Raw genomic sequence first — 26,813 nt, 5'->3', positions numbered from 1 at the left:
AGCAAAATCTCTGAGGAGCTTCCAGCACCTTGTTGTATCTATGCCACGAGGAATTGAGGCAGTTCTGAAGGCAAAAGGGGGTCCAACCCGTTACTAGCATGGTGGACCTAATAAAGTGGCCGCTGAGTGTATGTCCCAAGCACCTTTCAAAACGCATTCCATTAATGTAGCCTTAGAATATACAGTAGTAAGTGGCCCCCAGAATCAATGTCACTGGTAAGCCCTCAGCCCCCCAGTCTGACCCTGACAAGACAAGTCTACCAGAAAAAAATTGTGGCAATCTTCTACGGAAGTTCAAGAAGACCAAAGGAATTTTGGAATGGGTAGAAATTCTCCGTCCTGCAGTGACGACTCTTTGTCTCATGATGTTGATCTGGAAAGTTCCTGTAGCATTCGCCAATAATCACCAATAACCGGTTACACAATCTCACCGGATCTGTCCAAGGGGCTGATACACACCAGGGCGACGCTTTTGCCACCACTAGAATCCATTGCCTGATAGATTTGGTGGAAAGTCAGAAGGTCTTGTGGACATTGATGCCAAAATTGGTGGATTGGGACGATTTTCATCTATTTAGTGACGTGCAAATCCGGAAAAGTTAAAATAGAACTGTGGTAATTATGTCATTGTATCCCTGTACCCCGCCCCCTCCTGTACCCCCGCTTCCCCCCAATAACAAGATCCTGACTGTATTACCGTATTCAGAAGTTCCTTCTATCTTCTCTTTGGTTGATTATGTGATATCATAGCGATGTCACCAGCACCATGCCTCTGTATTGTCACCAGCACCACCCCCATGCCTCTGTATTGTCACCACCATGCCTCTGTATTGTCACCAGCACCATGCCTCTGTATTGTCACCAGCACCATGCCTCTGTATTGTCACCAGCACCACCACCATGCCTCTGTATTGTCACCAGCACCACCCCCATGCCTCTGTATTGTCACCAGCACCACCCCCATGCCTCTGTATTGTCACCAGCACCACCCCCATGCCTCTGTATTGTCACCAGCACCACCACCATGCCTCTGTACTGTCACCAGCACCACCCCCATGCCTCTGTATTGTCACCAGCACCACCACCATGCCTCTGTATTGTCACCAGCACCACCACCATGCCTCTGTACTGTCACCAGCACCACCCCCATGCCTCTGTATTGTCACCAGCACCACCACCATGCCTCTGTATTGTCACCAGCACCACCCCCATGCCTCTGTATTGTCACCAGCACCACCCCCATGCCTCTGTATTGTCACCAGCACCACCACCATGCCTCTGTACTGTCACCAGCACCACCCCCATGCCTCTGTATTGTCACCAGCACCACCACCATGCCTCTGTATTGTCACCAGCACCACCCCCATGCCTCTGTATTGTCACCAGCACCACCCCCATGCCTCTGTATTGTCACCAGCACCACCCCCATGCCTCTGTATTGTCACCAGCACCACCACCATGCCTCTGTATTGTCACCAGCACCACCCCCATGCCTCTGTATTGTCACCAGCACCACCCCCATGCCTCTGTATTGTCACCAGCACCACCCCCATGCCTCTGTATTGTCACCAGCACCACCACCATGCCTCTGTACTGTCACCAGCACCACCCCCATGCCTCTGTATTGTCACCAGCACCACCACCACGCCTCTGTATTGTCACCAGCACCACCACCATGCCTCTGTACTGTCACCAGCACCACCCCCATGCCTCTGTATTGTCACCAGCACCACCCCCATGCCTCTGTATTGTCACCAGCACCACCCCCATGCCTCTGTATTGCCACCAGCACCATCCCCATGCCTCTGTATTGTCACCAGCACTACCCCCATGCCTCTGTATTGTCTCCAGCACTACCAGGCTTCAGGTTTTTAGCTACATGGACTGTACCACACAGAGTCTCCACAGAGGGGAGCCCTTACTCCTATTATAATCATAAGATACTTCCGTCCCACATTTATTAGTAGAGGATCACCGTGTCACCTTCTATTGGCCTTTGTATTAGTGGGTAACTTTGATTTTTAGGATGGTTTAGAGATAAGGATACTTGCAATGTTTAGCGATGTTTGCAATGTTCTCCAGCTGCCCATGTGATGAAGCGCTAAGGAATCATGGGAGAAGTGTAAGACATGATGGAGATCTTACAGTCAGATGGTTTCTAATCAGGGAAGCGAGGAGGGTTCACTGCTGTGTATACAGTGTCTCTCACTAGTGTCATGTTAACAGGGTGCACCGGTTATAAACTAAGATGAGCGTCTTGCCTCAGGCAGCACCACCTGCAGCAAGATGGAGGGGGGGCAACATCGGGGGTGCAGTCACCTGCTATAAAGCAGAAATTGGTACTTAAAAACAGTGTTTCTTCACACCAGAGGTCAGAACAGCCTGGAGAACCCACTTATATAACTACAGGATGGGGTGGAGGGGGCGCCGTTTTATAGCTCCCACAGCCAGCAGAGCCCCTTAAAGGGGTTTTCCTACGAAGAAAAGTTAGGCCCTATACATGGGATACGGCTTAACTTGCTGATCAGTGCTGAGACCCCCACCAATTACAAAGATGAGGGGTCCGGTGGGGTTCCACGTACCTCCATCGGACCCCTTGTCACTCCGTCAGATTAATTTTTACGATCTGCGGGGGTCTTAGCACTGAGACCCCCACTGATCAGCAAGTTATACCCTAACCTGTGGACAGGGCCTAACATTTCTTTATGGGAAAAACCCTTGAAAGAGGAACCGGAGCAAGTGTAAAAAAACTAAAAGTTACGCAGCCCCTAAGCCCCTGGCACAAAGGCCACTGAATGAGCAGCGAACCCCAAACACCCCGAGACTAAGATTCGGAGCAGGGTAAGTACATATTTGTATGTTGTTACTTCGACCTCCAGGAATCCTAGAAACCCCCTTTAAACTGAATTTTGTGTGGCAAAGCGTCATGTCCCATAATCCTGACAGTGAATGCAGTAATAGTGAAAAATAAACGCCACCAAATATATTTCAATTAAAAATGATCAAAACTTCAGAGACAAACCTCAAAATGGTATCAATAATACGGTACTAAAAAATACTGCACATAACGCAAAAAAGGAGTCCTTCGTAGACGGAAAAAAGTGCCAAATTTTTGGAAATGGAGATGCAATATTTTTTTATTTTAAAGTATTTATTGCAATACAGGCGGTCCCCTATTTAAGAACACCCGACTTACAGACAACCCCTAGTTACAGACGGACCCCTCTGCCCCCTGTGACCTCTCTGGATGTTACTATAGTCCCAGGCTGTGATGATCAGCTGTAAGGTGTCTGCAATGAAGTTTTAGTGATAAAACTTGGTCCCATTACAGCTAAAATTTTGAAAAGCCAACAATTTTAAAATATACAGTTTCGACTTACATACAAATTCAACTTAAGTACAAACCCAAGGAACCGATCTTGTTCGTAACCCGGGGACTGCCTGTATTTTACACCAAAAATGTGACCATAACAAGTGAATAACTTCCCGAATGATGGAATTGTGGTCCATAGGCCAATGACTCCAGTGTGAAAATGTACAAGGTCAAGGATGTCCGAAAATCTTATCCTTTAGGTAGAACTGAATGATAAATTGATAAATGAGACGTTCAAACATTTTGTGGAACAACATTTAGACCCTCAATATTGGTCAATCAATTTAGGAAACCCAGACCAAAGCTTTTCATGTGCCACCAGTCCAGTTTATGGCCTTCAGAAGACCCTGATGGTCATCTTGACCATTTCAGCTGCAGATGACTCAGGATGGCCAGATCTACCAAAAAGTAGATGTTTTTGATTTTCTGGAAGTCGTTGACTGTAAAACCAGTTCTATTTTGGACCTTTAAGAACTTCCTTCATCTATGAGTTTAGTCTAAGATGTTGGTGGTTGGATCTTTCTGGCCAATGGGGGTCATTTACTAAGGGCCCGAATCGAGTTTCTCCGACGGGGTACATGAATATTACCGATTTGCGCTGATTTTCCCTGAATTACCCCAGGATTTTGGCACACGCGATCGGATTGTGGCGCATCGCCGCAGGCATGCATGCGGCGGAAATCGGGGGGCGTGGCCATAAGAAAACCCGACGGATTCGGAAAAACCGCCGCATTTTTTTTAAAAAAAGTGTCGCTTACCTGCACCCAGGGTAGGATGGTAAACTTCAGTGAACTCCGACAGAATTCAGCGCAGCAGCAACACCTGGTGGACATCGGGCTACCTTAGTGAATCACCGCAAGACCCGAATCCTCGATGGAGAATGCGCCGCTGGATCGCGAATGGACCGGGTAAGTAAATCTGCCCCAATATCTTATGTGTGTGGGAAAACTCGGTCATAGCTGACACATCCATGCGCTAATTTAATTTGTTACTTAAGAAGAGGACGATTTCCCTCAGTAGTTTCCTCCACCCATTCAGCACCTCTTGGTTTCGGAAGCTGTAGATAAACGGGTTGAGCATTGGAGCTACGATGGTGTAGACCACCATGATCGCATTTTTCACTTCAGTCTCTCTGCTCAGCCCGGGCTGAATAACGTAGGTAAAAATTCCTGTTCCGTAAAACAGAATGACGACTGTTAGGTGAGAGGCGCAAGTAGAAAAGGCCTTCCGCTTGCCCTCAGCAGAATGTATTCTGACCACGGTGGTGAGAATGGCAACGTATGAGCTCACGACTATGAGAGCAGGAATAGGTCCTACAAAGATCCCAGCTGTCAACTGAAACGTCTGCAGGCCGAGGCTTTCAGAGCACGACAGTCGAGATAATAAAGGGGCATCGCAGAAGAAGCTGGAGATGACATTTGGCCCACAGAAAACGAGCCTTAAGATGAACAGGGTTTTTGTTAATGAGTACGCAATACCCAGGATCCAGCAGAGAGAAATCATCCCAACGAGAAAGGGTCTCACCATCACAACCGTGTACTGCAATGGAAGACAGATGGCCAAGAAGCGGTCATAGGCCATTATGGCCAGGAGGAAGCACTCTGCAACGATAATGATCTGGTAGCAGAAGATCTGACTGACACAACCAGCAAAGAGGACCACCTTGTGATCAACCAAGAGAATGTCCAGAAGATTAGGGACAATGACTGTAGACAAGGAAACATCTAAGACGGACAAGTTTTCCAGGAAAAAGTACATTGGAGTGTGGAGGCTACGCTGAGACCTGATGGTGGCAATGAACAACACATTACCGCAGACGGTGACTATGTAGACGATGGTGAAGATGACAAGGAACAAAAATTTAAAATCTGACCCTTCCGAAACTCCGAGCAAGAAGAATTCGTTCACCCCGGTTGCGTTGACTTGTCTCCGGGGGTAACCCTAGTGAAATCCAGAACAAAAATGTATGAAATATCCACAGCTGAGAAATACATCGTGAGATAAAGACAATCGAAGACTTGACCGAGTAGAATTACCAGAACGTGAGATGTGAGTGGTCCATCGTGAGTCATCGGTGACATTCAGCTTTCAGTTTCTTACCTTTGTCTGCATCTTCTATATTTATGTCACACGTTTCCAATTCCCAAAAGACTGGATTATCATTATCTGCTGAAATGAAATTGCTCAGAGAATATGTGGAAGGAAATTGTAAGTGAAGGGACCTTGAGATCCTGGGAGAATAGTCTGAGGAACCAACAGTGACGACACGCACTAATCTACTAGAAACAAAAGCATTCTGTCCATATGCAACATCCCCTGCCGGGGCCTGACTTTTTTTCGGTGGCTGGAGGAAGCCAGGGTCCTGATTACCAGATTGGCTGGCTAGTGCGGCCTAGCGCATGGGGATGATCACGGGGGTTAGTATCAGGACTGGAGGACAGGCCTACAGTCTGGCAGTTCCCCAGCAGGTGGTGTGTGCAAGAACATGGAGGGAGAGGCAACCCCGGTGTGTAGAAGGGATCCCTGGTGATGGAGGATGGGGGCACCTTGGTGGTATGCAGCCTCTATTATCAAACAGGCAATGGCCTCAACAGCAGCAAAACTTCAGCTACATGGAGATAGCCGGTCTGAGTTCAGGTCCTCAGGAAGGTGTGCACATAGCCTGGATAATAGCTTCAGACTGGGCTAGTAGAGATGGAGCAGAGTCCTGGTGGTGGACCTCTGCTACTAGCCTAGTCTCCAGACTGGCTAAGGTGTCAGGCAGCTTGCCTGAGACACCTCTGATTCCTGGTCTGGAACTCTGCAGCACTGAGCTTCTCACTGGACTGACCAAGACTGGACTATCACTGGACAATGTGCTCCCATCCACAAGGGGTTTTATAACCTCCCTTGGTGATGTAGCAAGCACTTGTCCAACCAGCTTACTCCTTCCTTACAGCAAATACAGAGCCTACAATTGGTTAGGACAATTAACACTTTACGGCTGGTCTTTAGTTCCTCATGCTAAAGACCTCTTAGTGAGGTGACCTGTCTTACCAGGTAGCTACTAACATGGAGAGGGATAAGTTACACCTACCTCACCCAATGCATCGGCAGGGTTGTTGCACATACACTGTCCATGAGTGAAAACGTGTGATTTCTAGAGGTGGATAAAGAGCACCACCAACCTGATGTACCAGCTGTTCCTCTAGGAGCATATGATGTCCATGTCCTTTAACACAACAGATGCATCAGTTCTGTGTGTTTTCACTCAACTCACATGGACCCCTGGTGAAGGCCTTCTCGCCTTATTTATGGCCCATGTGAAGTGACACCAAACCAAAATGTTTTCGGAGGAAGTGGACTGAATTCTGTAGGTCCAAAGTCCAGAAGACAAGACGTTTGATATTTAAGTAAGACTTTTAGGATTCATTTTCAAGAATGGTCCTGATTAGAGATGAGCGAACACTAAAATGCTCGGGTACTCGTTATTCGAGACGAACTTTTCCCGATGCTCGAGTGCTCGTCTCGAATAACGAACCCCATTGAAGTCAATGGGAGACTCGAGCATTTTTCAAGGGGACCAAGGCTCTGCACAGGGAAGCTTGGCCAAACACCTGGGAACCTCAGAAAAGGATGGAAACACCACGGAAATGGACAGGAAACAGCAGGGGCAGCATGCATGGATGCCTCTGAGGCTGCTTAATCGCACCATTATGCCAAAATTATGGGCAACAGCATGGCCATGACAGAGTGACAGAATGAAGCTAGATAGCATGTAAAACATCCAATAATTGACCCTGACACTATAGGGGACGGCATGCAGAGGCAGCGGCAGCAGCGGCAGGCTAGAGAGTGGCATGGCGACATACCCTAATTGGACTCAGGCTTCAAACCAATGGGTGTCAGAGAGGAACCAAAGGAGGTGAGCAAGAAGCGCTCAAATAATATCGGTACATGATAAAAGTTTGCCAGTATATTTTGTGGATTACACAGCAGGGTGGCGACAAAGTTAACATGGAAGCCATGAAAACAACCCAAAATTCTGCCTGACACAGCTCGTTTGATAAGGGGACCATGTATGCTTACAGTTCATGCCAGTCGCTGCACTGGCTGCCAGTCTCCTTTCGAATACAGTTTAAAATAATAATAACCCTCATCCATAAAGCTCTGTATAATGCTGCACCCCCCTACCTCTCCTCTCTTATCTCAGTCTATCGCCCAACCCGTGCTCTTAGATCCGCCAGTGATCTTAGATTAACCTCTACCCTAGTGCGGACCTCCCACTCGCGTCTCCAAGACTTCTCTAGAGCTGCACCAATTCTATGGAATGCTCTGCCCTGGACTATCAGACTAATACCTAACCTCCAAAGTTTCAAACGTGCTCTTAAAACCCATTTCTTTAGGCAAGCCTATAACACTCATTAACTGCATGAAGTTTTAACTCTTCTACTAACCCGTCCTGTGTCGTCCTCCCATCTGTTATCCAGCAACCAACAGGCACCAGACTTCTCTGCAGTCCCATTCACCCTGGACCTGGTATATAAGATGACGGCTGAGTGGTTCAAGCGACAGCAATTCCATTTATTATATTTTTTTCTATTCCCTAAGAAGAATGGCTTGACCATTAAATATTCTTTTACCTCGTGTTACCCCATCATCTTCATAAACCGTAAGCTCTGGCGAGCAGGGACCTCACTCCTGTTGTTCCATACAAATGTTGTGCTCTGTTACATTACATTTGTATTTGTTTCCTATGATTTGTAAAGCGCTACAGAATATGATGACGCTATATAAATAAAGATTATTATTATTATTATTATGGAGGCAGTGAACTAGTAGTAGATTAAAGGTGCTGCAACTATGTTAGTTGGATCTTGGGATGGAGCTGGCGCTCTGCAGCCAGGCGAGCTTTTGCCAATCCAAGCCCCTGTCTCTAGGCTACTCCCCAAACAGCACTTCTAAGAACCTTTTGTATAAGATCAAGTGTAGTAGCGTTCTTATAAGTTTAGGATATGCCGGGTGAGGGGAATGTAAACAGATGCGCAAGAAGCGCTGAAATAATATCCCTAAATGGTAAAAGTTTGCCAGTATATTTTGTGGATTACACAGCAGGGTGGCGACAAAGTTAACAACTTTGATGTGGAATGCCCTGTAATAGCTCTTGGGCGGTGTGCCTTTTATCGCCTAGGCTCAGCAGTTTCAGCACCGCCTGCTGTCGCTTAGCGACGGCACTGCTGCTGTGCCTAGAGCTACCGACTGATGGCGCCATGCCCACGGATGGTAATTCGGAGGAGGAGGAGGTGGAGGAGGGGTGGGAGGAGGTATAGTAGGCCTTTGAGACCTGGACCGAGGTAGGCCCCGCAATTCTCTGCGTCGGCAGTATATGACCAGCCCCAGGGTCAGACTCGGTCCCAGCCTGCACCAAGTTAAGTGTAGTAGCGTTCTTATAAGTTTGGGATATGGCGGGTGAGGGGAATGTAAACAGATGCGCAAGAAGCGCATGATGCGCATGGAGCTGGCGCTCCGCTGCCAGGCGAGCTTTCGCCAATTCAAGCCCCTGTCTCTAGGCTACTCCCCAAACAGCACTTCTAAGAACCTTTTGTATAAGATCAAGTGTAGTAGCGTTCTTATAAGTTTAGGATATGCCGGGTGAGGGGAATGTAAACAGATGCGCAAGAAGCGCTGAAATAATATCCCTAAATGGTAAAAGTTTGCCAGTATATTTTGTGGATAACACAGCAGGGTGGCGACAAAGTTAACAACTTTGATGTGGAATCCATGAAAACAACCCAAATTTCTGCCTGACACACCTCGTTTGATAAAGGGACGATGTATGGAGGCAGCTATATGGACGACTTTTGGAGGTAGCAATGGAGACAACGTGTGGAGGCTGCTATGGAGACAATTTAATTTGGATAGTGCCTGTATGTGGCAGTCCCAAACATTTTTCAAACCAGAGGAGCAGGTAGGTGGCCCTCCAGTAAAATGGAATAGATTGAGTGCCTGTATGTGGCAGTCCCAAAAATGTTTCAAACCAGAGGAGCAGGTAGGTGGCCCTGCAGTAAAATGGAATAGATTGAGTGCCTGTATGTGGCAGTCCCAAAAATTTTTCAAACCAGAGGAGCAGGTAGGTGGCCCTCCAGTAAAATGGAATAGATTGAGTGCCTGTATGTGGCAGTCCCAAAAATGTTTCAAACCAGAGGAGCAGGTAGGTGGCCCTGCAGTAAAATGGAATAGATTGAGTGCCTGTATGTGGCACTCACAAAAATTGTTTCAAACAGAGGACCGGGTAGGTGGCCCTCCAGAAAAATTAAATGCATGAAGTACTATAGCAAGAGCCAGTGGGCCCTGTCAAAAAATAGCCATTTTCCTCTGCTTTACTGTACAAAGAGGAGGAGAAGGAGGAAAATGAGGAGGAGGAGGAGTGGATCAATTATTCAGGTTGAGCTTCCTTCACCTGGTGGAGATTGGAAATTATGAGAAATCCAGGCTTTATTCATTTTAATAAGCGTCAGCCTGTCAGCGCTGTCAGTCGACAGGCGTGTACGCTTATCGGTGATGATGCCACCAGCTGCACTGAAAACCCGCTCGGACAAGACGCTAGCGGCAGGGCAGGCAAGAACCTCCAAGGCGTACAGCGCCAGTTCGTGCCACATGTCCAGCTTTGAAACCCAGTAGTTGTAGGGAGCTGTGTGATCATTTAGGACGATGGTATGGTCAGCTACGTACTCCCTCACCATCTTTCTGTAAAGATCAGCCCTACTCTGCCGAGACTGGGGACAGGTGACAGTGTCTTGCTGGGGTGACATAAAGCTGGCAAAAGCCTTGTAAAGCGTACCCTTGCCAGTGCTGGACAAGCTGCCTGCTCGCCTACTCTCCCTCGCTACTTGTCCCGCAGAACTACGCACTCTGCCGCTAGCGCTGTCAGAAGGGAAATACTGTTTCAGCTTGTGCACCAGGGCCTGCTGGTATTCATGCATTCTCACACTCCTTTCCTCTGCAGGGATGAGAGTGGAAAGATTTTGCTTGTACCGTGGGTCCAGGAGAGTGAACACCCAGTAATCGGTGCTGGAATAAATTCTTTGAACGCGAGGGTCACGGGATAGGCAGCCTAGCATGAAATCTGCCATATGCGCCAGAGTACCAACGCGTAAGAATTCACTCCCCTCACTGGCCTGACTGTCCATTTCCTCCTCCTCCAACTCCTCTTCTTCTGCCCATACACGCTGAACAGTAAAGGACTCAACAATGGTCCCCTCTTGTGTCTCACCAACATTCTCCTCCTCTTCCTCCTCATCCTCCTCCACCTCCACCTCCTCCGATATGCGCTGAGAAACAGACCTGAGGGTGCTTTGGCTATCAACAAGGGAATATTCTTCCCCTGTCTCTTGTGACGAGCGCAAAGCTTCCGACTTCATGCTGATCAGAGAGTTTTTCAACAGGCCAAGCAGCGGGATGGTGAGGCTGATGATGGCGGCATCGCCACTGACCATCTGTGTTGACTCCTCAAAGTTACTCAGCACCTGACAGATATCAGACATCCACGTCCACTCCTCATTGTAGACTTGAGGAAGCTGACTGACCTGACTACCAGTTCTGGTGGAAGTTGACATCTGGCAGTCTACAATCGCTCTGCGCTGCTGGTAAACTCTGGATAACATGGTCAGTGTTGAATTCCACCTCGTGGGCACGTCGCACAACAGTCGGTGAGCGGGCAGTTGGAGGCGGTGCTGCGCTGCCCTGAGAGTGGCAGCATCTGTGCTGGACTTCCTGAAATGCGCACAGATGCGGCGCACCTTCGTGAGCAAATCAGACAGATTGGGGTATGTCTTGAGGAAACGCTGAACTATCAGATTTAACACATGGGCCAGGCATGGCACATGTGTCAGTCTGCCGAGTTGCAGAGCCGCCACCAGGTTACGGCCGTTGTCACACACAACCATTCCCGGCTTGAGGTTCAGCGGTGCCAGCCACAGATCAGTCTGCGCCGTGATGCCCTGTAATAGCTCTTGGGCGGTGTGCCTTTTGTCGCCTAGGCTCAGCAGTTTGAGCACCGCCTGCTGTCGCTTAGCGACGGCACTGCTGCTGTGCCTAGAGCTACCGACTGATGGCGCCGTGCCCACGGATGGTAGTTCGGAGGAGGAGGTGGAGGAGGGGTGGGAGGAGGAGGAGGCATAGTAGGCCTGAAACACCTGGACCGAGGTAGGCCCCGCAATCCTCGGCGTCGGCAGTATATGAGCAGCCCCAGTGTCAGACTCGGTCCCAGCCTCCACCAAGTTAACCCAATGTGCCGTCAGCGATATATATAGTGGCCCTGCCCGGCAGCACTCGTCCACGTGTCCGTGGTCAGGTGGACCTTGTCAGAAACGGCGTTGGTCAGGGCACGGATGATGTTGTCTGACACGTGCTGGTGCAGGGCTGGGACGGCACATCGGGAAAAGTAGTGGCGGCTGGGGACCGAATACCGAGGGGCGGCCGCCGCCATGAGGTTGCGAAAGGCCTCGGTCTCTACTAGCCTATAGGGCAGCATCTCCAGGCTAAGCAATCTGGAGATGTGCACATTAAGGGCTTGGGCGTGCGGGTGGGTTGCACTATATTTGCGTTTCCGCTCCAGCGTCTGGGGTATGGAGAGCTGAACGCTGGTGGATGCTGTGGAGGATCGTGGAGGCGACGATGGGGTTTTTGTGGCAGGGTCCTGGGCAGGGGGCTGACTAGCAGCTGACACAGGGGAAGGAGCAGTGGTGTGCACGGCCGGAGGTGAACGGGCTTGTTGCCACTGAGTGGGGTGTTTAGCATTCATATGCCTGCGCATACTGGTGGTAGTTAAGCTAGTAGTGGTGGAACCCCTGCTGAGCCTGGTTTGGCAAATGTTGCACACCACAGTCCGTCGGTCATCCGGTGTTTCCTTAAAGAACCTCCAGACTTCTGAAGATCTAGCCCTCGCCGCAGGAGCCCTCGCCACGGGAGCTTCACTAGTTGACACATTTGGCGCTGATGCACCAGCTCTGGCCCTGCCTCTCCGTCTGGCCCCACCACTGCCTCTTCCAACCTGTTCTGGTCGAGGACTCTCCTCCGTCTCAGAAGCACTGTGTTCACCCGGCCTCTCAACCCAGCTTGGGTCTGTCACCTCATCATCCTCCGATCCCTCAGTCTGCTCCCCCCTCGGACTTCCTGCCCTGACAACAACTTCCCCACTGTCTGACAACCGTGTCTCCTCATCGTCGGACACCTCTTTACACACTTCCACTACGTCAAGAAGGTCATCATCACCCACAGACTGTGACTGTTGGAAAACCTGGGCATCGGAAAATTGCTCAGCAGCAACCGGACAAGTGGTTTGTGACTGTGGGAAGGGTCCAGAAAACAGTTCCTCAGAGTATGCCGGTTCAAATGCCAAATTTTCCTGGGAGGGGGCAGACTGGGGGGGAGGAGGCTGAGGTGCAGGAGCTGGAGGAGTGGCGATTTCGGTGACATGGGTGGACTGCGTGGAAGACTGACTGGTGGTGGACAAATTGCTCGAAGCATTGTCGGCAATCCACGACATCACCTGTTCGCACTGTTCTGGCCTCAACAGTGCTCTACCACGAGTCCCAGTAACTTCAGACATGAACCTAGGGAGTGTAGCTCTGCGGCGTTCCCCTGCTCCCTCATCAGCAGGTGGTGTCTCACCCCGCCCAGGACCACGGCCTCTGACCCCTGCAGTAGTTGGACGCCCACGTCCCCGCCCTCGTCCTCTACCCCTAGCCCTCGGGTTAAACATTTTTAAAATGAGAGTTATAACTTTATTTTTTTTTTTACTTTTTTTTGTTTTTTTTTGTGTTTTTTTTTTTTTGTGTGTTTTTTGTTTTTTTTGAGTTTTTAAAACCAAACAATGCTATCCTATTGCTATGGCTATTTTCTAGCCAAGTATGAAAGCACACTACTATGCCAGATGAGATGACACTGAGTTAGTGCCTAATTGAAATCCAACCCCTACTAAATTTTCCCACTTCGGTCTTTGCTATGGATATGTGTGCCACTAAGAGCTAAACACAACGGTAGCAAGTCCCCCTGCTAATTCCTCACAAAATGGTACTAGATGCAAATTAAAATAAAAAAAGTAGAACGTTATTGTAGCCCTAAGAAGGGCTGTTGGGTTCTTTGAGAATCACTCCTGCCTAACAGTAAGCTAATAGAACACCCTAACGCTTTCCCTGAGCAGCAGCAGCTCTCTCCCTAGCGGCATCCAGACACAGAATGATCCGAGCAGCGCGGCCAGCGGCTAGTCTATCCCAGGGTCACCTGATCTGGCCAGCCAACCACTGCTATCGACGTGTAAGGGTACCACGTCATGCTGGGTGGAGTGCAGAGTCTCCTGGCTTGTGATTGGCTCTGTTTCTGGCCGCCAAAAAGCAAAACGGCGGGAGCTGCCATTTTCTCGAGCGGGCGAAGTATTCGTCCGAGCAACGAGCAGTTTCGAGTACCCTAATGCTCGACCGAGCATCAAGCTCGGACGAGCATGTTCGCTCATCTCTAGTCCTGATATGAGAAGGGAGAAAATGCTCAGCCACTTACGTATATTGATCATGGCTCCCCAGTGATACCCCGTGGTGACATCCCCAGCAAGATACCTCAACCTAGTGGAGACAACCGTGTTGCTATTGGTTGCTCTGATTTTGTTGGATCGCGAAACATTTCCGGTCAGTTTTCATACTTTAGTCCATCCCATGACTATTGGACTGATGTCTACTAGTACCGGCTCTGGTCCTGAACTCCAGTAACTTTCCATTTACCAAACCCATATCAGCTACACAAGGTCCAAACCAGAAGACTTTATACCATCACAAAAGACCAAGACATTTTTTGTACAAACTAGTTAAAAAGGTGGCAACTAGGAAATGTGCATCTACTTTCGAAGGCCCATATTTTAGGAAAATTCAGTCAACTCCTTTATTATTTAGTGTCATTCTTTTAAGAAGGATGACGAGTGCTGGAGATTCATGGAGAGAAGGCATCAGGAGATGACGACAGACGGGTCGACACAATGGGTTTTGAAGATCATGAAATTCTGGGGATTTTCAGTCTTACCGGGTCGGACAGAGCAAAGGGAATAAAAGTTCTAATCCCTCTGTGGCTTCCATTGGTTGTCCATGAAGTGCTCGTGCTCAGTGCAGCCAATCAGTGGCCTCCCAGGAGCGAGAACAGAGGAGTGCACCAGTAACCTCACTCTACTTGGTCTTGTAACCATTGAGGGGTTGCCCTATAGGTCACATGACCAGAAGTGATGAAAAGGTGAAACGGGCCATGACAGGGGAACATGGAGCCAGTGCAAGAACTTTTTTCCTAGCCCTTTGAGGTCTTTCTGGTTAGACTGGAAATCCCTTTTCCGACATAAGGAGGTGATCGGTATAGTATTGGAGATGACTTGTGTGGTGATATCAGAAGATCACAGCATAGACATACCTAGAGAACGGGTTGTCAAGGGCGCTCCCAGGATTACCTGTCTCGGATCGCGGGCGCACCCGTGTCTCTCCGTGTGCCCCCGTTCCAACAGCTCTGGACTCACCTGCCCCGCCTCCTAGGGCGCGCGCGCCGGCTGTCAGAAATTTAAAGGGTTAGCGCACCGCTGATTGAACACCTCCAACTTATTAACCGGCACCTCCCTTCCTTCCCCGCCGGACATTCCTGAGTATTCCTGCATTCCTGTGCGTTCCTGCTCCTGAGTCTTGTGTTCCCACATTCCTGTGTTCCTATGTTCCATGTTCCTGTATTCCCATTTTCATCTGCCTGGACCTCCTGTTGCTGACCCCGGATCGGACTTGACCCTGCATCTCTGCCGCCTGCCCGGACCCTGTGCCTGGACCCAACCACGAGACTGTCTTCCACTACCTTGACCTCGGCTGCCACCGCGGGCTAGTCGCACCTGTGGAACGACCTGGTGGTACCACGTCGCAAAAAGACCATCCCGCTTTGCGGCGGGCTCTGGTGAAGGCCTGGTGCCACTTAGATGCCAGTGGATTATGGGGGAAATGGGTAGAGAACTGGACACTGTTGCGATCCTGCGGCGCGTTCTCTGTGGAGGATTCGGGTCTTCCGGGGATTCATTAAGGCTGTTCCCCTGATGTCCACTAGGTGTCGCTGCTGCGCTGAAGTCACTGAAGTTCACCAAGCCTGGCCGGGTGCAGGTAAGTGCGTGTCAAGCGACACATTTTAAAAAAAAAAATACGGCGGTTTCTCCAAATCCGACAGGTTTTCTGACAGACACGCCCCCCGATTTCTGTCGCGTGCATGCCGGCGCCGATGCGCCACAATCCGATCGCGTGCAACAAAAACCTGGGGCAATTCAGGGAAAATCGCCGCAAAACGGTAAAATTCAGGTAACCCGATATAAAAACGCGATTCGTGCCCTTAGTAAATGACCCCCAATGTTTTTGGAGATTATGGTTAGATATGTGAAGGGAACCAGCAGTGGATTGGAGTTTATAAGTGTATACACCGGTGGGGAGATATCCTCTCTATAATCCAGACAAGTCGAGGAAACAGAAATCTGGAACCGAAACAGAAAGACATTTCTAGATCAATACATGGAGCCAATCTCTTAATTTCAACTCCCCCCCCAGTCTTCCCAGAACCAGGATGTGAGGGACACGTGGTCCAAACTATAGGACGACCTACCGATTGTTTCGGGGGGATTTGGTGGGTATTGCAGACAGACATAGAGCGAGTCTGAGGGAGTTCTGATCATTCATGAGGGGTCCGTTCCCTCTGGAAGCAGCTTAGATTATGTCTGATGGTTGGTCCCCGGGGACCGGCTCAGTCTGCCGACTCCTAACAAGGTCCCTCAGGAGTCCACACGAGACAATAATAATGAGAGACTCATGGGGGAGAGCGTGCTCATTATCCGAAATCTATAATGACACGTTCTTTCCTTCTGATATTACACGAAGCAGTAACATTCTAGACATGGAGGTGGACGGACGCGAATGATGAGGCGGTAGAAGGAGGACGCCATGTCCTGGAGTAAGTATGTGCCCCCTGGTAATGTATGGCCGCCCTGTCTGTCGTGTGGAGATGTGACGTGGATGTGACCAGTATCTCTCCGGTGTCTCAGTGACGTTCTGCCCCAATACCTTCCCTCACTGTGACTTCTAGACTGCGTAGGACACAGGGAGGATCCTACAAGTAGTGACTCTCTGGCCTCCATGTCCTTCCTGCAGCTCCACACAGATTAATAAACTCTGGACTCCTCTCAGTAGCCGCCAGAAATGTATTGACTCTCGTGTGACTCTCGTGTGACTCTCGTGTGACTCTCGTGTGACTCTCCTATGACTCTCATGTGACTCTCATGTGACTCTCATGTGACTCTCGTGTGACTCTCGTGTGACTCTCGTGTGACTCTTCTGTGTCTCTTCTGTGACTCTCGTGTGACTCTCATGTGACTCTCGTGTGACTCTCCTGTGTCTCTTCTGTGACTCTCCTATGACTCTCGTATGACTCTCCTATGACTCTCTGTCCACTGTCCAAGGATCGGTGTTCATCAAACGTTTACCCTGCAGTAACAGCACATTGCACGGCACTCACTACGCGTCTCTCTCTAGCCCAACATCATGGACTCACTGCTCAGCCCCGGGTCCCACTCGGATCTAAAACACTTAAAATCCGTATTCACAGGAACATAACTGGTAACCTTGGGGCCCAAGTACAGAGATAATACACACAGTGATGTCACAGTACAGGATAATATACACAGTGATGTCACAGTACAGGATAATATACACAGTGATGTCACAGTACAGGAATAATACACACAGTGATGTCACAGTACAGGGATAATACACACAGTGATGTCACAGTACAGGATAATACACACAGTGATGTCACAGTACAGGGGATAATACACACAGTGATGTCACAGTACAGGATAATACACACAGTGATGTCACAGTACAGGATAATATACACAGTGATGTCACAGTACAGGATAATATACACAGTGATGTCACAGTACAGGGATAATACACACAGTGATGTCACAGTACAGGATAATACACACAGTGATGTCACAGTACAGGATAATACACACAGTGATGTCACAGTACAAAGGATAATACACACAGTGATGTCACAGTACAGGGATGATACACACAGTGATGTCACAGTACAGGGATAATACACACAGCGATGTCACAGTACAAGGATAATACACACAGTGATGTCACAGTACAAAGATAATACACACAGTGATGTCACAGTACAGGGATAATACACACAGTGATGTCACAGTACAGGGATAATACACACAGGGATGTCACAGTACAGGGATAATACACACAGCATTGTCACAGCACAGCAATAATACACACAGTGATGTCACAGTACAGGATAATATACACAGTGATGTCACAGTACAGGGATAATACACACAGTGATGTCACAGTACAGGGATAATACACACAGTGATGTCACAGTACAGGGATAATACACACAGTGATGTCACAGTACAGGATAATACACACAGTGATGTCACAGTACAGGGGATAATACACACAGTGATGTCACAGTACAGGATAATACACACAGTGATGTCACAGTACAGGATAATATACACAGTGATGTCACAGTACAGGATAATATACACAGTGATGTCACAGTACAGGGATAATACACACAGTGATGTCACAGTACAGGATAATACACACAGTGATGTCACAGTACAGGATAATACACACAGTGATGTCACAGTACAAAGGATAATACACACAGTGATGTCACAGTACAGGGATGATACACACAGTGATGTCACAGTACAGGGATAATACACACAGCGATGTCACAGTACAAGGATAATACACACAGTGATGTCACAGTACAAAGATAATACACACAGTGATGTCACAGTACAGGGATAATACACACAGTGATGTCACAGTACAGGGATAATACACACAGGGATGTCACAGTACAGGGATAATACACACAGCATTGTCACAGCACAGCAATAATACACACAGTGATGTCACAGTACAGGATAATATACACAGTGATGTCACAGTACAGGGATAATACACACAGTGATGTCACAGTACAGGGATAATACACACAGTGATGTCACAGTACAGGGATAATACACACAGCGATGTCACAGTACAGGGATAATACACACAGTGATGTCACAGTACAGGGATAATACACACAGTGATGTCACAGTACAGGGATAAAACACACAGTGATGTCACAGTACAGGGATAATACACACAGTGATGTCACAGTACAGGGATAATACACACAGTGATGTCACAGTACAGAGATAATACACAGTGATGTCACAGTACAGGGATAATACACACAGTGATGTCACAGTACAGGGATAATACACAGTGATGTCACAGTACAGAGATAATACACACAGTGGTGTCACAGTACAGGATAATATACACAGTGATGTCACAGTACAGGGATAATACACACAGTGATGTCACAGTACAGGATAATATACACAGTGATGTCACAGTACAGGATAATATACACAGTGATGTCACAGTACAGGAATAATACACACAGTGATGTCACAGTACAGGGATAATACACACAGTGATGTCACAGTACAGGATAATACACACAGTGATGTCACAGTACAGGGATAATACACACAGTGGTGTCACAGTACAGGGATAATACACACAGTGATGTCACAGTACAGGATAATATACACAGTGATGTCACAGTACAGGATAATATACACAGTGATGTCACAGTACAGGATAATATACACAGTGATGTCACAGTACAGGGATAATACACACAGTGATGTCACAGTACAGAGATAATACACACAGTGATGTCACAGTACAGGGATAATACACACAGTGATGTCACAGTACAGAGATAATACACACAGTGATGTCACAGTACAGGGATAATACACACAGTGATGTCACAGTACAGGGATAAAACACACAGTGATGTCACAGTACAGGGATAATACACACAGTGATGTCACAGTACAGGGATAATACACACAGTGATGTCACAGTACAGAGATAATACACAGTGATGTCACAGTACAGGGATAATACACACAGTGATGTCACAGTACAGGGATAATACACAGTGATGTCACAGTACAGAGATAATACACACAGTGGTGTCACAGTACAGGATAATATACACAGTGATGTCACAGTACAGGGATAATACACACAGTGATGTCACAGTACAGGGATAATACACACAGTGATGTCACAGTACAGGATAATACACACAGTGATATCACAGTACAGGGATAATACACACAGTGATGTCACAGTACAAGATAATACACACAGTGATGTCACAGTACAGGATAATATACACAGTGATATCACAGTACAGGGATAATACACACAGTGATGTCACAGTACAGGGATAATACACACAGTGATGTCACAGTACAGGGATAATACACACAGTGATGTCACAGTACAGGATAATACACACAGTGATATCACAGTACAGGGATAATACACACAGTGATGTCACAGTACAGGATAATACACACAGTGATGTCACAGTACAGGGATAATATACACAGTGATGTCACAGTACAGGGATAATACACACAGTGATGTCACAGTACAGGATAATATACACAGTGATGTCACAGTACAGGATAATACACACAGGGATGTCACAGTACAGGGATAATACACACAGTGATGTCACAGTACAGAGATGATACACACAGTGATGTCACAGTACAGGATAATACACACAGTGATGTCACAGTACAGAGATAATACGCACAGTGATGTCACAGTACAGGGATAATACAGTGATGTCACAGTACAGAGATAATACACACAGTGATGTCACAGTACAGGGATAATACACACAGTGATGTCACAGTACAGGGATAATACACAGTGATGTCACAGTACAGGGATAATACACACAGTGATATCACAGTACAGGGATAATACACACAGTGATGTCACAGTACAGGGATAATACACAGTGATGTCACAGTACAGAGATAATACACACAGTGATGTCATAGTACAGGGATAATACACAGTGATGTCACAGTATAGAGATAATACAGACAGTGATGTCACAGTGCAGGGATAATACACACAGTGATGTCACAGTACAGGGATAATACTCACAGTGATGTCACAGTACAGAGATAATACACACAGTGATGTCACAGTACAGGGATAATACACACAGTGATTTCACAGTACATGGATAATACACAGTGATGTCACAGTACAGAGATAATACACACAGTGATGTCACAGTACAGGGATAATACACACAGTGATGTCACAGTACAGGGATAATACACAGTGATGTCACAGTACAGGGGATAATACACACAGTGATGTCACAGTACAGGGATAATACACACAGTGATGTCACAGTATAGGGATAATACACACAGTGATGTCACAGTACAGGGATAATACACACAGTGATGTCACAGTACAGAGATAATATACACAGTGATGTCACAGTACAGAATAATACACACAGTGATGTCACAGGACAGGGATAATACACACAGTGATGTCACAGTACAGAGATAATACACACAGTGATGTCACAGTACAGGGATAATACACACAGTGATGTCACAGTACAGAGATAATACACACAGTGATGTCACATTACAGGGATAATACACACAGTACAGGATAATACACACAGTGATGTCACAGTACAGGGATAATACACACAGTGATGTCACAGTACAGGGATATTACACACAGCGATGTCACAGTACAGGGATAATACACACAGTGATGTCACAGTACAGGGATATTACACACAGCGATGTCACAGTACAGGGATAATACACACAGTGATGTCACAGTACAGGGATATTACACACAGCGATGTCACAGTACAGGAATAATACACACAGTGATGTCACAGTACAGGATAATACACACAGCGATGTCACAGTACAGGATAATATACACAGTGATGTCACAGTACAGGAATAATACACACAGTGATGTCACAGTACAGGATAATACACACAGTGATGTCACAGTACAGGATAATATACACAGTGATGTCACAGTACAGGGATAATACACACAGTGATGTCACAGTACAGGATAATACACACAGTGATGTCACAGTACAGGATAATACACACAGTGATGTCACAGTACAGGGGATAATACACACAGTGATGTCACAGTACAGGGATAATACACACAGCGATGTCACAGTACAGGATAATACACACAGCGATGTCACAGTACAGGGATAATACACACAGTGATGTCACAGTACAGGATAATACACACAGTGATGTCACAGTACAGGGATAATACACACAGCGATGTCACAGTACAGGGATAATACACACAGTGATGTCACAGTACAGGGATACTACACACAGTGATGTCACAGTACAGGGATAAAACACACAGTGATGTCACAGTACAGGGATAATACACACAGTGATGTCACAGTACAGGGATAATACACACAATGATGTCACAGTACAGAGATAATACACAGTGATGTCACAGTACAGGGATAATACACACAGTGATGTCACAGTACAGGGATAATACACAGTGATGTCACAGTACAGAGATAATACACACAGTGGTGTCACAGTACAGGATAATATACACAGTGATGTCACAGTACAGGGATAATACACACAGTGATGTCACAGTACAGGGATAATACACACAGTGATGTCACAGTACAGGGATAATACACAGTGATGTCACAGTACAGAGATAATACACACAGTGGTGTCACAGTACAGGATAATATACACAGTGATGTCACAGTACAGGGATAATACACACAGTGATGTCACAGTACAGGGATAATACACACAGTGATGTCACAGTACAGGGATAATACACAGTGATGTCACAGTACAGAGATAATACACACAGTGGTGTCACAGTACAGGATAATATACACAGTGATGTCACAGTACAGGGATAATACACACAGTGATGTCACAGAACAGGGATAATACACACAGTGATGTCACAGTACAGGATAATACACACAGTGATATCACAGTACAGGGATAATACACACAGTGATGTCACAGTACAAGATAATACACACAGTGATGTCACAGTACAGGATAATATACACAGTGATATTACAGTACAGGGATAATACACACAGTGATGTCACAGTACAGGGATAATACACACAGTGATGTCACAGTACAGGGATAATACACACAGTGATGTCACAGTACAGAGATAATACACACAGTGATGTCATAGTACAGGGATAATACACAGCGATGTCACAGTACAGGGATAATACACACAGTGATGTCACAGTACAGGGATAATACACACAGTGATGTCACAGTACAGGGATAATACACACAGTGATGTCACAGTACAGGGATAATACACACAGTGATGTCACAGTACAGAGATAATACACCCAGTGATGTCACAGTACAGGGAGAATACACACAGCGATGTCACAGTACAGGGATAATACACACAGTGATGTCACAGTACAGGGAGAATACACACAGCGATGTCACAGTACAGGGATAATACACACAGTGATGTCACAGTACAGGGATAATACACACAGTGATGTCACAGTACAGGGATAATACACACAGTGATGTCACAGTACAGAGATAATACACACAGTGATGTCACAGTACAGGGATAATACACACAGTGATGTCACAGTACAGGATAATATACACAGTGATGTCACAGTACAGGGATAATACACACAGTGATGTCACAGTACAGGGATAATACACACAGCGATGTCACAGTACAGGGATAATACACACAGTGATGTCACAGTACAGGGATAATACACACAGTGATGTCACAGTACAGGGATAATACACACAGTGATGTCACAGTACAGGGATAATACACACAGTGATGTCACAGTACAGGGATAATACACTCAGCGATGTCACAGTACAGGGATAATACACACAGTGATGTCACAGTACAGGGATAATACACACAGTGATGTCACAGTACAGGGATAATACACACAGTGATGTCACAGTACAGGGATAATACACACAGTGATGTCACAGTACAGAGATAATACACACAGGTATGTCACAGTACAGGGATACTACACACAGTGATGTCACAGTACAGAGATAATACACACAGTGATGTCACAGTACAGGGATATTACACACAGCGATGTCACAGTACAGGGATAATACACACAGTGATGTCACAGTACAGGGATATTACACACAGAGATGTCACAGTACAGGGATAATACACACAGTGATGTCACAGTACAGAGATAATACACACAGTGATGTCACAGTACAGGGATATTACACACAGAGATGTCACAGTACAGGGATAATACACACAGTGATGTCACAGTACAGGGATATTACACACAGCGATGTCACAGTACAGGGATAATACACACAGTGATGTCACAGTACAGGGATAATACACACAGTGATGTCACAGTACAGGATAATATACACAGTGATGTCACAGTACATGGATAATACACACAGTGATGTCACAGTACAGGGATAATACACACAGTGATGTCACAGTACAAGGATAATACACACAGTGATGTCACAGTACAGGGATAATACACACAGTGATGTCACAGTGCAGGGATAATACACACAGCGATGTCACAGTACAGGGATAATACACACAGTGATGCCACAGTACAGGGATAATACACACAGTGATGCCACAGTACAGAGATAATACACACAGTGATGTCACAGTACAGGGATAATACACACAGTGATGTCACAGTACAGAGATATTACACACAGCGATGTCACAGTACAGGGATAATACACACAGTGATGTCACAGTACAGGGATATTACACACAGCGATGTCACAGTACAGAGATGATACACACAGTGATGTCACAGTACAGGGATAATACACACAGTGATGTCACAGTACAGAGATAATACACACAGTGATGTCACAGTTCAGGATAATATACACAGTGATGTCACAGTACAGGGATAATACACACAGTGATGTCACAGTACAGGGATAATACACACAGTGATATCACAGGACAGGGATAATACACACAGTGATGTCACAGTACAGGGATAATACACACAGCGATGTCACAGTACAGGGATAATACACACAGTGATGTCACAGTACAGGGATAATATACACAGTGATGTCACAGTACAGAGATAATACACACAGTGATGTCACAGTACAGGATAATATACACAGTGATGTCACAGTACAGGGATAATACACACAGTGATGTCACAGTACAGGGATAATACACACAGTGATATCACAGGACAGGGATAATACACACAGTGATGTCACAGTACAGGGATAATACACACAGCGATGTCACAGTACAGGGATAATACACACAGTGATGTCACAGTACAGGGATAATACACACAGCGATGTCACAGTACAGGGATAATACACACAGTGATGTCACAGTACAGAGATAATACACACAGTGATGTTACAGTACAGGATAATATACACAGTTATGTCACAGTACAGGGATAATACACACAGTGATGTCACAGTACAGGGATAATACACACAGTGATATCACAGGACAGGGATAATACACACAGTGATGTCACAGTACAGGGATAATACACACAGTGATGTCACAGTACAGGGATAATACACACAGTGATGTCACAGTACAGGGATAATACACACAGTGATGTCACAGTACAGGGATAATACACACAGTGATGTCACAGTACAGGGATTATACACACAGTGATGTCACAGTACAGAGATAATACACACAGTGATGTCACAGTACACGGATAATACACACAGCGATGTCACAGTACAGAGATAATACACACAGTGATGTCACAGTACAGAGATAATTCACACAGTGATGTCACAGTACAGGGATAATACACACAGCGATGTCACAGTACAGGGATACTACACACAGTGATGTCACAGTACAGAGATAATACACACAGTGATGTCACAGTACAGGGATACTACACACAGTGATGTCACAGTACAGAGATAATACACACAGTGATGTCACAGTACAGGGATAGTACACACAGTGATGTCATAGTACAGAGATAATACACAAAGTGATGTCACAGTGCAGGGATAATACACACAGTGATGTCACAGTACAGGGATAATACACACAGTGATGTCACAGTACAGGGATAATACACATAGTGATGTCACAGTACAGGGATAATACACACAGTGATGTCACAGTACAGAGATAATACACACAGTGATGTCACAGTGCAGGGATAATACACACAGTGATGTCACAGTACAGAGATAATACACACAGCGATGTCACAGTACAGAGATAATACACACAGTGATGTCACAGTACAGAGATAATACACATAGTGATGTCACAGTACAGGGATAATACACACAGTGATGTCACAGTACACGGATAATACACACAGCGATGTCACAGTACAGGGATAATACACACAGTGATGTCACAGTACAGAGATAATACACACAGTGATGTCACAGTACAGGGATACTACACACAGTGATGTCACAGTACAGAGATAATACACACAGTGATGTCACAGTACAGAGATAATACACACAGTGATGTCACAGTACAGAGATAATACACACAGCGATGTCACAGTACAGGGATAATACACACAGCGATGTCACAGTACAGGGGTAATACACACAGTGATGTCACAGTACAGGGATAATACACACAGTGATGTCACAGTACAGGGATAATACACACAGTGATGTCACAGTACAGGATAATATACACAGCGATGTCACAGTACAGGGATAATACACACAGTGATGTCACAGTACAGAGATAATACACACAGTGATGTCACAGTACAGGATAATACACACAGTGATGTCACAGTACAGGGATAATACACACAGTGATGTCACAGTACAGAGATAATACACACAGTGATGTCACAGTACAGGGATAATACACACAGTGATGTCACAGTACAGGGATAATACACACAGCGATGTCACAGTACAGGGATAGTACACACAGTGATGTCATAGTACAGAGATAATACACAGTGATGTCACAGTACAGAGATAATACACACAGTGATGTCACAGTACAGGGGTAATACACACAGCAATGTCACAGTACAGGGATAGTACACACAGTGATGTCATAGTACAGAGATAATACACACAGTGATGTCACAGTACAGAGATAATACACACAGTGATGTCACAGTACAGGGATAATACACATAGTGATGTCACAGCACAGGGATAATACACACAGTGATGTCACAGTACAGAGATAATACACACAGTGATGTCACAGTACAGGATAATACACACAGTGATGTCACAGTACAGAGATAATACACACAGTGATGTCACAGTACAGGATAATACACACAGTGATGTCACAGTACAGAGATAATACACACAGTGATGTCACAGTACAGAGATAATACACACAGTGATGTCACAGTACAGAGATAATACACT

At 46.4% G+C, this 26,813-nt stretch overlaps 2 protein-coding genes across 2 annotated transcripts in view; one reads left to right on the top strand and one right to left on the bottom strand.

Annotated features, from left to right (window-relative positions):
* RRP36 (ribosomal RNA processing 36) overlaps positions 1-26,813 on the top strand; it is a 233,380-nt gene that overhangs the window by 95,811 nt on the left and 110,756 nt on the right. The window lies entirely within an intron of this gene.
* LOC140120786 (olfactory receptor 5V1-like) lies at positions 4,349-5,485 on the bottom strand. The gene is made up of 2 exons (XM_072139729.1): positions 5,474-5,485; positions 4,349-5,314 (listed from the first exon to the last, which is right to left on the bottom strand). The coding sequence occupies exons 1-2, from the start codon at positions 5,483-5,485 to the stop codon at positions 4,349-4,351; spliced, it is 978 nt and encodes a 325-aa protein (XP_071995830.1).

Source organism: Engystomops pustulosus, chromosome 3 (assembly GCF_040894005.1).
Source record: "Engystomops pustulosus chromosome 3, aEngPut4.maternal, whole genome shotgun sequence".
NCBI lineage: Eukaryota > Metazoa > Chordata > Amphibia > Anura > Leptodactylidae > Engystomops > Engystomops pustulosus.
Note: the sequence above shows the minus strand (reverse complement) of the source record. Positions and strands in the feature narration are given on the sequence as shown.